The sequence below is a fragment of the Oncorhynchus mykiss genome, chromosome 5 (genome assembly GCF_057628025.1).
Source record: "Oncorhynchus mykiss isolate SJ-2025 chromosome 5, ASM5762802v1, whole genome shotgun sequence".
Classification (NCBI taxonomy): domain Eukaryota; kingdom Metazoa; phylum Chordata; class Actinopteri; order Salmoniformes; family Salmonidae; genus Oncorhynchus; species Oncorhynchus mykiss.
The window spans coordinates 97992316-98006903 of NC_143026.1; the positions used below are offsets into that span (position 1 = coordinate 97992316).

At 48.4% G+C, this 14588-nt stretch overlaps 1 protein-coding gene across 7 annotated transcripts in view; it reads left to right on the top strand.

The window, feature by feature from the left end:
* The window catches only part of shroom2a (shroom family member 2a), an 87201-nt gene that overhangs the window by 49250 nt on the left and 23363 nt on the right, over positions 1-14588 (top strand). For all 7 annotated transcript variants that reach the window (XM_036979029.2, XM_090236549.1, XM_036979028.2 and 4 more), the window contains 2 exons: positions 8169-8251; positions 13028-13702. In XM_036979029.2, the coding sequence (XP_036834924.2) occupies positions 8169-8251; positions 13028-13702 (758 nt within the window). The remainder of the gene's footprint in view (positions 1-8168; positions 8252-13027; positions 13703-14588) is intronic.

Below are 14588 nucleotides of genomic sequence, written 5' to 3' on the forward strand. Positions count from 1 at the left end.
TGTACAGCTGGGACAGGAGAGGGTCTCTTGGTGTAGTCCACAGTGTGCTGGGACAGGTCCCGGTGTAGTCCACAGTGTGCTGGGACAGGTCCCGGTGTAGTCCACAGTGTGCTGGGACAGGTCCCAGTGTAGTCCACAGTGTGCTGGGACAGGTCCCAGTGTAGTCCACAGTGTGCTGGGACAGGTCCCAGTGTAGTCCACAGTGTGCTGGGACAGGTCCCAGTGTAGTCCACAGTGTGCTGGGACAGGTCCCAGTGTAGTCCACAGTGTGCTGGGACAGGTCCCACTGTAGTGCACAGTGAGCTGGGACAGGTCCCAGTGTAGTCCACAGTGAGCTGGGACAGGTCCCAGTGTAGTCCACCGTGTGCTGGGACAGGTCCCAGTGTAGTCCACAGTGAGCTGGGACAGGTCCCAGTGTAGTCCACCGTGTGCTGGGACAGGTCCCAGTGTAGTCCACAGTGTGCTGGGACAGGAGAGGGTCTCCTGGTGTAGTCCACAGTGTGCTGGGACAGGATAGGGTATCCTGGTGTAGTCCAGTGTGCTGGGACAGGAGAGGGTCTCCTGGTCTAGTCCACAGTGAGCTGGGACAGGAGAGGGTCTCCTGGTCTAGTCCACAGTGAGCTGGGACAGGAGAGGGTCTCCTGGTGTAGTCCACAGTGTGCTGGGACAGGATAGGGTATCCTGGTGTAGTCCAGTGTGCTGGGACAGGAGAGGGTCTCCTGGTCTATTCCACAGTGAGCTGGGACAGGTCCCAGTGTAGTCCATAGTGAGCTGTGACAGGTCCCAGTGTAGTCCACAGTGTGCTGGGACAGGTCCCAGTGTAGTCCACAGTGTGTTGGGACAGGAGAGGGTCTCCTGGTGTAGTCCACAGTGTGTTGGGACAGGAGGGGGTCTCCTGGTGTAGTCCACAGTGTGTTGGGACAGGAGGGGGTCTCCTGGTGTAGTCCACAGTGTGTTGGGACAGGAAGGGGGTCTCCTGGTGTAGTCCACAGTGTGTTGGGACAGGAAGGGGGTCTCCTGGTGTAGTCCACAGTGTGTTGTGACAGGAGGGGGTCTCCTGGTGTAGTCCACAGTGTGCTGGGACAGGTCCCAGTGTAGTCCACAGTGTGCTGGGACAGGAGAGATCTTTTGGCACAGCTCAGTGTGAGCAATACCCAGACTACCACATCTTGCAGGGTGGGCCTTTTGGTTTAATTCAGTGGTCATCAACCGGTCCGTCACGATCGACTGGTCGATCTTCAGGGCATTCAGGGCGTACTTTAAATCATTGGTGTTGCTCTGTTGTTGGTAGGTGCACTTGATTCAGAAGCCCTGTTGGCGGTAGGTGCACTTGATTCAGAAGCTCTGTTGTTGGTAGGTGCACTTGATTCAGAAGCTCTGTTGGTGGTAGGTGCACTTGATTCAGAAGCCCTGTTGGCGGTAGTTGCACTTGATTCAGAAGCCCTGTTGGCGGTAGGTGCACTTGATTCAGAAGCCCTGTTGGCGGTAGTTGCACTTGATTCAGAAGCCCTGTTGGCGGTAGGTGCACTTGATTCAGAAGCCCTGTTGGCGGTAGTTGCACTTGATTCAGAAGCCCTGCGCACCGGGCAGGCAGTGTTCCCATTTTGACCGGGAAATCTGTGGAGTTTGTCTACTGCGCAGCCCAATCGGATTGCTCAAATCACAGTCCCTACAGCTTCCACGACCCCGGCCACAGCAAAGTTTGATACTATCCTACGTGAGATTTCACAACTTTTAAAACCATGACCACAGAGAGACTGTCATAGAATACAGCAAAGCGCTGCTGTTTTTGAGTTCATGTCTACGTTTTTATTCAACACTATTAAAAACATAAAATGCGCTTCTCCCTACTTCTACTCGTGCTGCAATGAATGAGTAGCCAGGTGTATCGATAGCCCTGCATTTTTATTATAATTAGCAGCTCGTCATGTCTATTTTAATATCAAAGAATATTTCACTTTCTCTGGTCATAGGAACATGAATTTGTGCATGAGGCAGATGTGTTGCGACTCAAGTTTCGCCACCAGGTGGAAGACTGAGTCCCCTCTCTCTGGTCAGTCTCACGGGAGGAAAAGGAGAGAGCAGGGACTGTGAGAGGTGGACCCTCTGTTGCTCTCTCTCTCCCTCTGCTGAAAATAATGCCATGTTCAAGACAACTGGGAACTCGGGGAAAAAACTAGATCCGACTGGGAAAAATAGTTTTGATCGGTCATCCAACTTGGTATTCTGGCATCTTTCTAGAGCTCTGACATTCTCACTTGCCTTGAACGCAAGTGCTGCACCAACTGATCTATTTTGTTATCAAAGCTCGAGTTTTGAAATATATGGTTTGAGAAGAACTGTTACGTGTGCTCCCTCTCTGGCCTCTAGGTCACCAGTAGAGGTCGACCAATTATGATATTTCAACGCCGATACCGATTATTGGAGGCCCAAAAAACCGATACCGATTAATCGGACGATTTTATATATAAAAAAAGAAAGAAAAAAGGTATTTGTAATAATGACAATTACAACAATACTGAATGAACACTTATTTTAACTTAATATAATACATAAATAAAATCTATTTAGCCTCAAGTAAATAATGAATAATGTTCAATTTGGTTTAAATAATGCAAAAACAAAGTGTTGGAGAAGAAAGTAAAAGTGCAATATGTGCCATGTAAGAAAGCTAACGTTTAAGTTCCTTGCTCGGAACACTTCCGGCGCCGACAGAGATGGCCGCCTCGCTTCGCGTTCCTAGGAAACTATGCAGTGTTTTGTTTTTTTACGTGTTATTTCTTACATTAGTACACCAGGTCATCTTAGGTTTCATTACATACAGTCGAGAAGAACTACTGAATATAAGATCAGCGTCAACTCACCATCAGTACGACCAAGAATATGTTTTTCCCGACGCGGATCCTGTGTTCTGCCTTACAAACAGGACAACGGAATGGATCCCATGCAGCGACCCAAAAAAACGACTCTGAAAAAGAGGGAAACGAGGCGGTCTTCTGGTCAGACTCCGGAGACGGGCACATCGTGCACCACTCCCTAGCATTCTTCTCGCCAATGTCCAGTCTCTTGACAACAAGGTTGATGAAATCCGAGCAAGGGTAGCATTCCAGAGGGACATCAGAGACTGTAACGTTTTTTGCTTCACGGAAACATTGCTCACTGGAGAGACGCTATCGGAGGCGGTGCAGATAGCGGGTTTCTCCACGCATCGCGCCGACAGAAACAAACATCTTTCTGGTAAGAAGAGGGGCGGGGGCGTATGCCTTATGGCTAACGAGACATGGTGTGATGAAAGAAACATACAGGAACTCAAATCCTTCTGTTCACCTGATTTAGAATTCCTCACAATCAAATGTAGACCGCATTATCTACCAAGAGAATTCTGTTCGATTATAATCACAGCCGTAGATATCCCCCCCCAAGCAGACACATCGATGGCTCTGAACAAACTTTATTTGACTCTTTGCAAACTGGAATCCATTTATCCGGAGGCTGCATTCATTGTAGCTGGGGATTTTAACAAAGCTACAGACAGAAACTTAAACCAGAGGCTCCCACGCTGAGGTCTGTCCAACGCTGGTCCGACCAAGCTGACTCCACACTCCAAGACTGCTTCCATCACGTGGACTGGGACATGTTTCGTATTGCGTCAGATAACAATATTGACGAATACGCTGATTCGGTGTGCGAGTTCATTAGAACGTGCGTTGAAGATGTCGTTCCCATAGCAACGATTAAAACATTCCCTAACCAGAAACCGTGGATTGATGGCAGCATTCGCGTGAAACTGAAAGCGGGAACCACTGCTTTTAATCAGGGCAAGGTGACTGGTAACATGACCGAATACAAACAGTGCAGCTATTCCCTCCGCAAGGCTATCAAACAAGCTAAGCGTCAGTACAGAGACAAAGTAGAATCTCAATTCAACGGCTCAGACACAAGAGGCATGTGACAGGGTCTACAGTCAATCACGGACTACAAGAAGAAATCCAGCCCAGTCACGGACCAGGATGTCCTGCTCCCAGGCAGACTAAATCACTTTTTTGCCCGCTTTGAGGACAATACAGTGCCACTGACACGGCCTGCAACGAAAACATGCGGACTCTCCTTCACTGCAGCCGAGGTGAGTAAGACATTTAAACGTGTTAACCCTCGCAAGGCTGCAGGCCCAGACGGCATCCCCAGCCGCGCCCTCAGAGCATGCGCAGACCAGCTGGCCGGTGTGTTTACGGACATATTCAATCAATCCCTATACCAGTCTGCTGTTCCCACATGCTTCAAGAGGGCCACCATTGTTCCTGTTCCCAAGAAAGCTAAGGTAACTGAGCTAAACAACTACCGCCCCGTAGCACTCACTTCCGTCATCATGAAGTGCTTTGAGAGACTAGTCAAGGACCATATCACCTCCACCCTACCCGACACCCTAGACCCACTCCAATTTGCTTACCGCCCAAATAGGTCCACAGACGATGCAATCTCAACCACACTGCACACTGCCCTAACCCATCTGGACAAGAGGAATACCTATGTGAGAATGCTGTTCATCGACTACAGCTCGGCATTCAACACCATAGTACCCTCCAAGCTCGTCATCAAGCTCGAGACCCTGGGTCTCGACCCCGCCCTGTGCAACTGGGTACTGGACTTCCTGACGGGCCGCCCCCAGGTGGTGAGGGTAGGCAACAACATCTCCACCCCACTGATCCTCAACACTGGGGCCCCACAAGGGTGCGTTCTGAGCCCTCTCCTGTACTCCCTGTTCACCCACGACTGCGTGGCCACGCACGCCTCCAACTCAATCATCAAGTTTGCGGACGACACAACAGTGGTAGGCTTGATTACCAACAACGACGAGACGGCCTACAGGGAGGAGGTGAGGGCCCTCGGAGTGTGGTGTCAGGAAAATAACCTCACACTCAACGTCAACAAAACTAAGGCGTTGGGCTAGTTAACTGTAACGTTCCAAGATTGGATCCCCCGAGCTGACAAGGTAAAAATCTGTCATTCTGCCCCTGAACGAGGCAGTTAACCCACTGTTTCTAGGCCGTCATTGAAAATAAGAATGTGTTATTAACTGACTTGCCTAGTTAAATAAAGATTAAATAAAGGTGTAAAAAAAAATATTTAAAAAAATTGGCAAATCGGTGCCCAAAAATACCGATTTCCGATATTCATGAAAACTTGAAATCGGCCCTAATTAATCAGCCATTCCGATTAATCGGTCGACCTCTAGTCACCAGGCTGCTCGTTATGGCGCACACTTGTCACCATCGTAACACACACCTGTCACCATCGTTACGCGCATAAGCGCATTATGATACTCCTGGACTCCATCACCTCCTTAACTACCTGGCCTATATATGTCACTCCGTTTGGTTACTTCCCCAGACGTCATTGTTTCAGTTTCTTGTCTGTGCGTTGTTCGTGTTTCTTGTTTTATTCATTAAATTATGCACTCCCTGAATTTGCTTCCCGACTTTCAGCGCACATCGTTATAGAATGATGCCTCACCAAATGGAAACATCAGGGAGTGTTTTTTTGTTTTGGAGGTGATGTCGGGTCCGGGTGTTAGAACCGGAGCTGCCTGGGAGGCCTCAGCAGCTTTGTCGGGTTCCCCTGCCTCAGTTGGCTCGACGGGTTCCCCTGCCTCAGCTGGCTCGACGGGTTCCCCTGCCTCAGCGGGATTGACAGGCTGCCATGCCTCAGCGGATTCGATAGGCTCCCATGCCTCAGCTGGGTGAACAGGTTCCCGTGCCTTGACCGAGGCAGCTGAGGAAGTCTCTGCCGGCTCATCAGTCTCTCACGCCTCAGCCGGGTTCATCAGGTTTCTGCGCCTCAGCAGAGGCGACCAGTCCGCTCCTGATCCCCGGGATCGTCCCTGTGGTTGGCGTCCTGCAGCTGTAGCCGAACACGCCGGGGACTGGGTACTGTCACGTATGCTCTCTCTCCGGTACTCTAGGTCGCCATGCTCCCACGCCTCAGCTGGATCGACAGGTTCCCGCGCCTTAGCAGAGTTGTCCGCTCCTGATCCCCAGGATCGTCGTCTTGGTCGGTGTCCTGCGGCCGGGGAAGGGGTACTGTCACGTTGTGCTCCCGCTCCCTCTCCTCACCAGGCTGCTCGTTATGGCGCACACCTGTCACCATCGTTACGCGCATCTGCACATTTTTACACTCACCTGGACAACCTCCTTGTTGTCTACCTGTTCCTTCCCCAGACGTCATTGTTTATGTTTCTTGTCTGTGCGTATTTCTTGTTTTGTTCATTAAATTATGCACTGAACTTGCTTCCCGACTCTCAGCGCACATCATTATAAGAACAATATTGGCAGGCCAGGTATATATCCAATATGCTGTGATAATGTATTAGACCTACTGCACAAACCCCATTCCTACAGAACCGTTTTTATTAGGTTCATGTTCAAAAATATATATATCTGAGCGGTAGTTCTCGGCTTGCTGTGAAAGTGATCTTGACTCAGAAAAGTTTATTTGGATGGTGTATCAATATACCCTGTCATTACAAAGTGTAATTAAAACTTCACCATGCTCAAAGGGATATTCATCTGCTTTTTAAAATTTTTACACATCTACCAATCAGTGCCCCTCTTTGCGAGGCATTCGAAAACCTCCCTGGTCTTTGTAGTTTAATCTGTGCTTGAAATTCACTACTCGATTGAGTGTCTTAACAGATAATTGTATGTGCGGGGTACAGAGATAGGGTAGTCATTCAAAAATGATTGAACACTGAATGAGTCCATGCCACTTATGTGACTTGTTAAGCACATTTTTACTCCTGAACTTATTTAGGCTCGCCTTAACAAAGGGGTTGAAAACTTATTGACTGAAGACATTTCAGATATTTTTTTCTTCTTAATTTCAAAAAAATTATTGACAAAAAATCAACTTTGACATTATGGGGTATTGTGTGTAGGCCAGTGACACATCTCAATTGAATCCATTTTAAATTCAGTCTGTAACACAACAAATGCGCAAAAAGTAAAGGGTAAAGTACTTTCTGAAGGCACTGTATGACCTCATCTTGTTAGGACAAGTTGACTGAGTGAGTAATGTAAAAAACAAATATTAATCCAGGTTAACACAAAGACACACCCTCAGATGAGAGAGAACACAAAACCTTCAATAATCTTGTTTTAGAACTGTAGAACCGACTGGATGTTTCACTAACGTACAAGAATCGAAATATTGTTGTCTGTCTGCCTGTTGCTGCAGTGGTGAGGGTTGCTGTCTGTTGCTGCAGTGGTGAGGGTTGCTGTCTGTTGCTGCAGTGGTGAGGGTTGCTGTCTGTTGCTGCAGTGGTGAGGGTTGTTGTCTGTTGCTGCAGTGGTGAGGGTTGTTGTCTGTTGCTGCAGTGGTGAGGGTTGTTGTCTGTTGCTGCAGTGGTGAGGGTTGCTGTCTGTTGCTGCAGTGGTGAGGGTTGCTGTCTGTTGCTGCAGTGGTGAGGGTTGCTGTCTGTTGCTGCAGTGGTGAGGGTTGCTGTCTGTTGCTGCAGTGGTGAGGGTTGTTGTCTGTTGCTGCAGTGGTGAGGGTTGTTGTCTGTTGCTGCAGTGGTGAGGGTTGCTGTCTGTTGCTGCAGTGGTGAGGGTTGTTGTCTGTTGCTGCAGTGGTGAGGGTTGTTGTCTGTTGCTGCAGTGGTGAGGGTTGTTGTCTGTTGCTGCAGTGGTGAGGGTTGCTGTCTGTTGCTGCAGTGGTGAGGGTTGCTGTCTGTTGCTGCAGTGGTGAGGGTTGCTGTCTGTTGCTGCAGTGGTGAGGGTTGCTGTCTGTTGCTGCAGTGGTGAGGGTTGCTGTCTGTTGCTGCAGTGGTGAGGGTTGCTGTCTGTTGCTGCAGTGGTAAGGGTTGCTGTCTGTTGCTGCAGTGGTGAGGGTTGCTGTCTGTTGCTGCAGTGGTGAGGGTTGCTGTCTGTTGCTGCAGTGGTGAGGGTTGTTGTCTGTCTGTCTGTTGCTGTAGTGGTGAGGGTTGTTGTCTGTTGCTGCAGTGGTGAGGGTTGCTGCAGTGGTGAGGGTTGCTGTCTGTTGCTGTAGTGGTGAGGGTTGTTGTCTGTCTGTTGCTGCAGTGGTGGGGGTTGTTGTCCTGTCAGTTGCTACAGTGGCGAGGGTTGTAGTCTGATGGATGGTGAGTTTACAACATTTATGTTCTATCTTCCTCTCAGAGCCACGTTCCAGGGAGGAAGTCAGCAGAATATTCCCAACTGGAGAGCCAACCTGCCCAACAGGACAACAACACCACTGCGAGGTGAGCATCTCTCATTAATATCCCTGCAGTTATACAGTTACACTACATTGCTGTCTGGGGAAAGTTGCTCTGATAGAAATTTCAACTGGAGTGTTCGAGTTTTGTCTCGCCCTGTGAAACGGATGATCGTCTTAATGTAGCATGTAATGTAGCATGGCTGTAGCCCTGTCAGACCAGTGGTACGTAATGTAGCATGGCTGTAGCCCTGTCAGACCAGTGGTATGTAATGTAGCATGACTGTAACCCTGTCAGACCAGTGATATGTAATGTAGCGTGGCTGTAGCCCTGTCAGACCAGTGGTACGTAATGTAGCATGGCTGTAACCCTGCCAGACCAGTGGTACGTAATGTAGCATGTAATGTAGCATGGCTGTAGCCCTGTCAGACCAGTGGTACGTAATGTAGCATGGCTGTAACCCTGTCAGACCAGTGGTACGTAATGTAGCATGGCTGTAGCCCTGTCAGACCAGTGGTACGTAATGTAGCATGGCTGTAGCCCTGTCAGACCAGTGGTACGTAATGTAGCATGGCTGTAGCCCTGTCAGACCAGTGGTACGTAATGTAGCATGGCTGTAACCCTGTCAGACCAGTGGTACGTAATGTAGCATGGCTGTAGCCCTGTCAGACCAGTGATATGTAATGTAGCGTGGCTGTAACCCTGCCAGACCAGTGGTACGTAATGTAGCATGTAATGTAGCATGGCTGTAGCCCTGTCAGACCAGTGGTACGTAATGTAGCATGGCTGTAACCCTGTCAGACCAGTGATGTAGCATGGCCGTAGCCCTGTCAGACCATTGGTACGTAATGTAGCATGGCTGTAGCCCTGTCAGACCAGTGGTACGTAATGTAGCATGGCTGTAGCCCTGTCAGACCAGTGGTACGTAATGTAGCATGGCTGTAACCCTGTCAGACCAGTGGTACGTAATGTAGCATGGCTGTAGCCCTGTCAGACCAGTGGTACGTAATGTAGCATGGCTGTAACCCTGTCAGACCAGTGGTACGTAATGTAGCATGGCTGTAGCCCTGTCAGACCAGTGGTATGTAATGTAGCATGACTGTAACCCTGTCAGACCAGTGATATGTAATGTAGCGTGGCTGTAGCCCTGTCAGACCAGTGGTACGTAATGTAGCATGGCTGTAACCCTGCCAGACCAGTGGTACGTAATGTAGCATGTAATGTAGCATGGCTGTAGCCCTGTCAGACCAGTGGTACGTAATGTAGCATGGCTGTAACCCTGTCAGACCAGTGATGTAGCATGGCTGTAGCCCTGTCAGACCATTGGTACGTAATGTAGCATGGCTGTAACCCTGTCAAACCAGTGTTACGTAATGTAGCATGGCTGTAGCCCTGTCAGACCAGTGGTACGTAATGTAGCATGGCTGTAGCCCTGTCAGACCAGTGGTATGTAATGTAGCATGTAATGTAGCATGGCTGTAGCCCTGTCAGACCATCGGTACGTAATGTAGCATGGCTGTAACCCTGCCAGACCAGTGGTACGTAATGTAGCATGTAATGTAGCATGGCTGTAGCCCTGTCAGACCATCGGTACGTAATGTAGCATGGCTGTAACCCTGTCAGACCAGTGATGTAGCATGGCTGTAGCCCTGTCAGACCAGTGGTATGTAATGTAGCATGGCTGTAACCCTGTCAAACCAGTGGTACGTAATGTAGCATGGCTGTAACCCAGCTGTGACAACACACACAGTTGCTCCCTGGCCCGGCAGGCTGCTCATATGTCAACATCAGACCTTCGGCTAGACAAGACCGGTCCATCTGCTGCAGGCATGTGGCTCATTAGCTCTCTACTAGACCCCCAAAATGGCCATTGTTCGGTTCAGCGTGGGAATCTGAAATATCATAGTCGTGATCACGCTCTCCGCAGCCAATGTGAGTAAGACCTTTAAACAAGTCAACATTCACAAAGCCGCAGGGCCAGACAGATTACCAGGATGTGTACTCTGAGCATGCACGGAACAACTGGCGAGTGACTTCATTGACATTTTCAACCTCTCCCTGTCCGAGTCTGTAATACCAACATGTTTCAAGCAGACCACCATAGTCCCTGTGCCCAAGAACACTAAGGTAACCTGCCTAAATGACTACTGACCTGTAGCACTGACGTCTGTAGCCATGAAATGCATTGAAATTCTGGTCATGGCTCACATCAACACCATTATCCCAGAAACCCTAGACCCACACCAATTTGCATACTGCTCCAACAGATCCACAGATGATGCAATCTTTATTGCACTCCACACTTCCCTTTCACTCCTGGACAAAAGGAACACCTCTGTGAGAATGCTATTCATTGACTACAGCTCAGCATTCAACACCATAGTACCCTCAAAGCTGAGGACCCTTGGACTAAACACCTTCCTCTGCAACTGGATCCTGGACTTCCTGACGGGCCGCCCCCAGATGGTAAGGATAGGCAACAACATATCCACCACGCTGATCCTCAACACAGGAGCTCCCCAGGGGTGCGTGCTCAGTCCCCTCCTGTTCTCCCTGTTCACTCATGACTGCACGGCCAGGCATGACTCCAACACCGTCATTAAGTTTGCTGATGACACAGCTGTGGTAGGCCTGATCACAGACAATGATGAGACAGCCTATAGGGAGGAGGTCAGAGACCTGACCATGTGGTGCAATGACAACAACCTCTCCCTCAACATGATCAAGGCAAAGGAGATGATTGTGGACTACAGGAAAAGGAGGACCGAGCACTCCCCCCATCCTCATCGACGGTGCTGTAGTGGAATATGTTGAGCGCTTCAAGTTCCTTGGTGTCCACATCACCAACAAACATGGTCCAAGCACACTAAGACAGTCATGAAGAGGGTATGACAAAACCTTTTCCCCCTCAGGAGAATGAAAAGATTTGGCATGGGTCCTCAGATCCTCAAAAGATTTTACAGCTGCACCATGGAGAGCATCACTGCCTGGTATGGAAACTGCTCGGCGCCCAGACCGCAAGACACTACAGAGGGTAGTGCGTATGGCCCAGTTCATCACCGGGGCCAAGCTTCCTGCCATCCAGGACCTCTATGCCAGGCGGTGTCAGCCTAGTGGTTAGAGTGTTGGACTAGTGACCGGAAGGTTGCAAGTTCAAACCCCAATGCTGACAAGGTACAAATCTGTTGTTCTGCCCCTGAACAGGCAGTTAACCCACTGTTCCTAGGCCGTCATTTGAAAATAAGAATTTGTTCTTAACTGACTTGCCTAGTTAAATAAAGGTAAAATAAATATAGCCCTGCTATTGTTATTCTTATCTCTTACTTTTTTCTTTTTTTGGGGGGTATTTTCATAAAATTGCATTGTTGGTTAAGGGTTTGTAAGTAAGCGTTTCATGGTAAGGTCTACTACACCTGTTGTATTCAGTGCATGTGACAAATAAACAAATATTTGGTTTTGGTGCAATGTACAGTACATTCAGAAAGTATTTAGACCCTTTACTTTTTCCACGTTACAGACTTATTCTAAAATGGATTAAATAAAACTTTTCCTCATCCATCCACACACACAGTAATTGGGGGAGAAGGGCCTTGGTCAGGGAGGTGAACCAAGAACCTGATGGTCACTCTGACAGAGCTCCAGAGATCCTCTCTGGAGATGGTAGAACCTTCCAGAAGGACAATCATCTCTGCAGCAATCAACCAATCAGGCCTTATTAATGGTAGAGTCGCCAGAGGGAAGCCACTCCTCAGTAAAAGGCACAACAGCCTGCTTGGAGTTTGCCAAAAGGCACCTAAAGGACCTCAGGCTTGGGTGAAGGTTCACCTTCCAACACAGCCAAGACAACGCCGGAGTGGCTTCAGAAACAAATCTCAATGTCCTTGAGTGGGCCAGCCAGAGCCCAGACTTGTACCCGATTGAACATCTCTGGAGAGAACTGAAAATAGCTGTGCAGCGTCGATCCCCATCCAACCTGACAGCGCTTGAGAGAATCTGCGGAGAAGAATGGGGAAAAACTCCCCAAATCCAGGTGTGCCAAGCTTGTACTGAGTAAAGGGTCTGAATACTTATGTAAATGTGATTTATATAAATTTGCAAAAATGTTTTTACCTTTTTTGCTTTATCATTATGGGGTATTGTGATGTCATTATGGGGTACTGTGATGTCATTATGGGGTATTGTGTGTAGATTGATGAGGGGGGAAAAACAATTTAATCAATTTTAGAATAAGGCTGTAACGTAAGAAAATGTTAAGTCAAGGGGTCTAAATGCTTTCAGAATGCACTGTGTATATACTGTAATAGGCTACACATGGTTAACATGTAGTGTGACACACACTGATCCTCTCTTTATACTCTACATAAGTAGAAGTATTTTGGTTGTGAACGTCCTCAGACAGCCTTTGGGAGCAGGGACTGCTGCCATAATATCCATCTCCCAGAGGTCTGTTATAGGCCCGACCCCCATTTCCTCCTCAGAGCAGACATCACACAGGAGCATTTTGTCCCACAGCCTTGAGCCATCAGCTTTGACATCCAAGGGTTAAAGATCTGAAATGATTGAGAAAGAACACGAGTCATCTGGGCCAGAGTGGCGTAGGAGGATAATTTATTCTCCTCTGTGACGAGGCTGTGGGAACACAAACATGTCATCAGACTGGCAGCCCACAGTTTGCAAGGAGGTTGAGTGTGTCCTGTCATGTCCTTGTTATTAGTTAGTCATCATTACTTCATTTAGCTGGTGTCAACATGACTCTGTTATGTGTATGTATACTGTGTGTGTTGTGCCAAATGAACGGTGTTTGCCTATGCTTTCTCCCAGGTTGTCTGACAGATGTCGTGTTGGAGAATTCAGAGGAAGAGTGAAGAGAGAGAAGGCTCTGGAACCTCTGGAGCTGAAAGACTTCCCAGAACCCCCTCCACCCGTGACCAACGAGGAGAGCCCTGACATCAGATCCACTTCTGCCCCCTGCCCTGCCTACCACAGTCCCACATCCATCTCTTACCAGCCCCTGGAAACTGACTTCCCTCCCCCAGATGAGTCCTACACCGAGCACAAGACCTCAATACCCCAGCTTCATATTCAGCTGCAGTCTGGTACCAGGAGGAAGGGTCCGCTCCCCCCACCCAGACAAGACCATTCAAGACATCCACAGAACACCCACTCCCAGGAGTCTCTGTCTCGCTCTCAGGGCGGAGCTTCCGCCTCCCGCGCCCCGGTCTCCTCCCACTTTGCCTCTGGTCCCACCCACTCCCCAAGGGGGGATTCTGAGCAGAGCAGAGGATTGGTGGCGAGGGAGCAGGAGACGGTACACCAGGTAGTGCCATCCAATCCTGGTCCAGCCCTTCCTGCCTTGCCCAGTATTTGGTGCCATCGTTCTCCCTCTCCTCAGTTTGCTCCTCCTCAGCTGACAGACAAGCCTCCTGTCTCTCTCCAGCAGCACCATGACAACCCTGTCTCTGTCTCGGTCTGTCTGCACTATGACCAAAACAACAGGTAAGATTAGACTTCACTCTCTGATCTAGTTGGAACTATGATAGATAGACATTGGAGTTGTCTATTAAACTTCACTCTCTGATCTAGTTGGAACTATGATAGATAGACATTGGAGTTATCGGGCTGCTTGTAGCTGGTTTGAGAATTATTTAAAAGACAGAACGCAGTGTGTACTTACTGACGGCATTAAATCAGGATTTCTAGACATAACAAAAGGTGTCCCACAGGGTTCGATTCTTGGTCCTGTTCTTTTCACTATTATATGAACAGCATTGGCCTATCTATACAAAACTGTAACTTTCATCTGTACGCATATGCCACTGTTGTATACACTACTGCCCCTATGGCAGCTCAGGCTCTGTTGACTCTTCAATCTGCTTTTACTACCTTGCAGAAAGCCTTGGTTGACCTGAAGTTGGTACTAAATGCTGGCAAAACCAAGTACATGTTATTTTCCAAATCATGTAATAATGTAGCTGATGATTTGTGCATAAGTACGTTAGATGGTGCCCTCATTGATCGTGTCTCCGCCTATAAATATCTGGCCATCTGGATTGACAAAAAGCTATCTATTAAAAAGCATGTTGACGAGTTAGTCAAGAAATGAAAAATTAAGTTGGTCGTCTTCTATAGGAACAGGGCCTTTCATTAAATAGTAGAAAACAGATCATTCAGTCTACATGTATTCCCGTTGTATATAATATCACCATAATCTACATGAGTGCAGCTACCAGTGTTTTGAAGCCCTTGGACACAATTTATCATAGCATGTTTTATAACATCTGACAGAAATGCCACTCACCGCTGCATCCTTTATCATGAAGTAGTTAGTAGACCCGGGGAGTTAGCGGACCCGGGGAGTTAAATCTGTTTTAAGTGTGTTTTT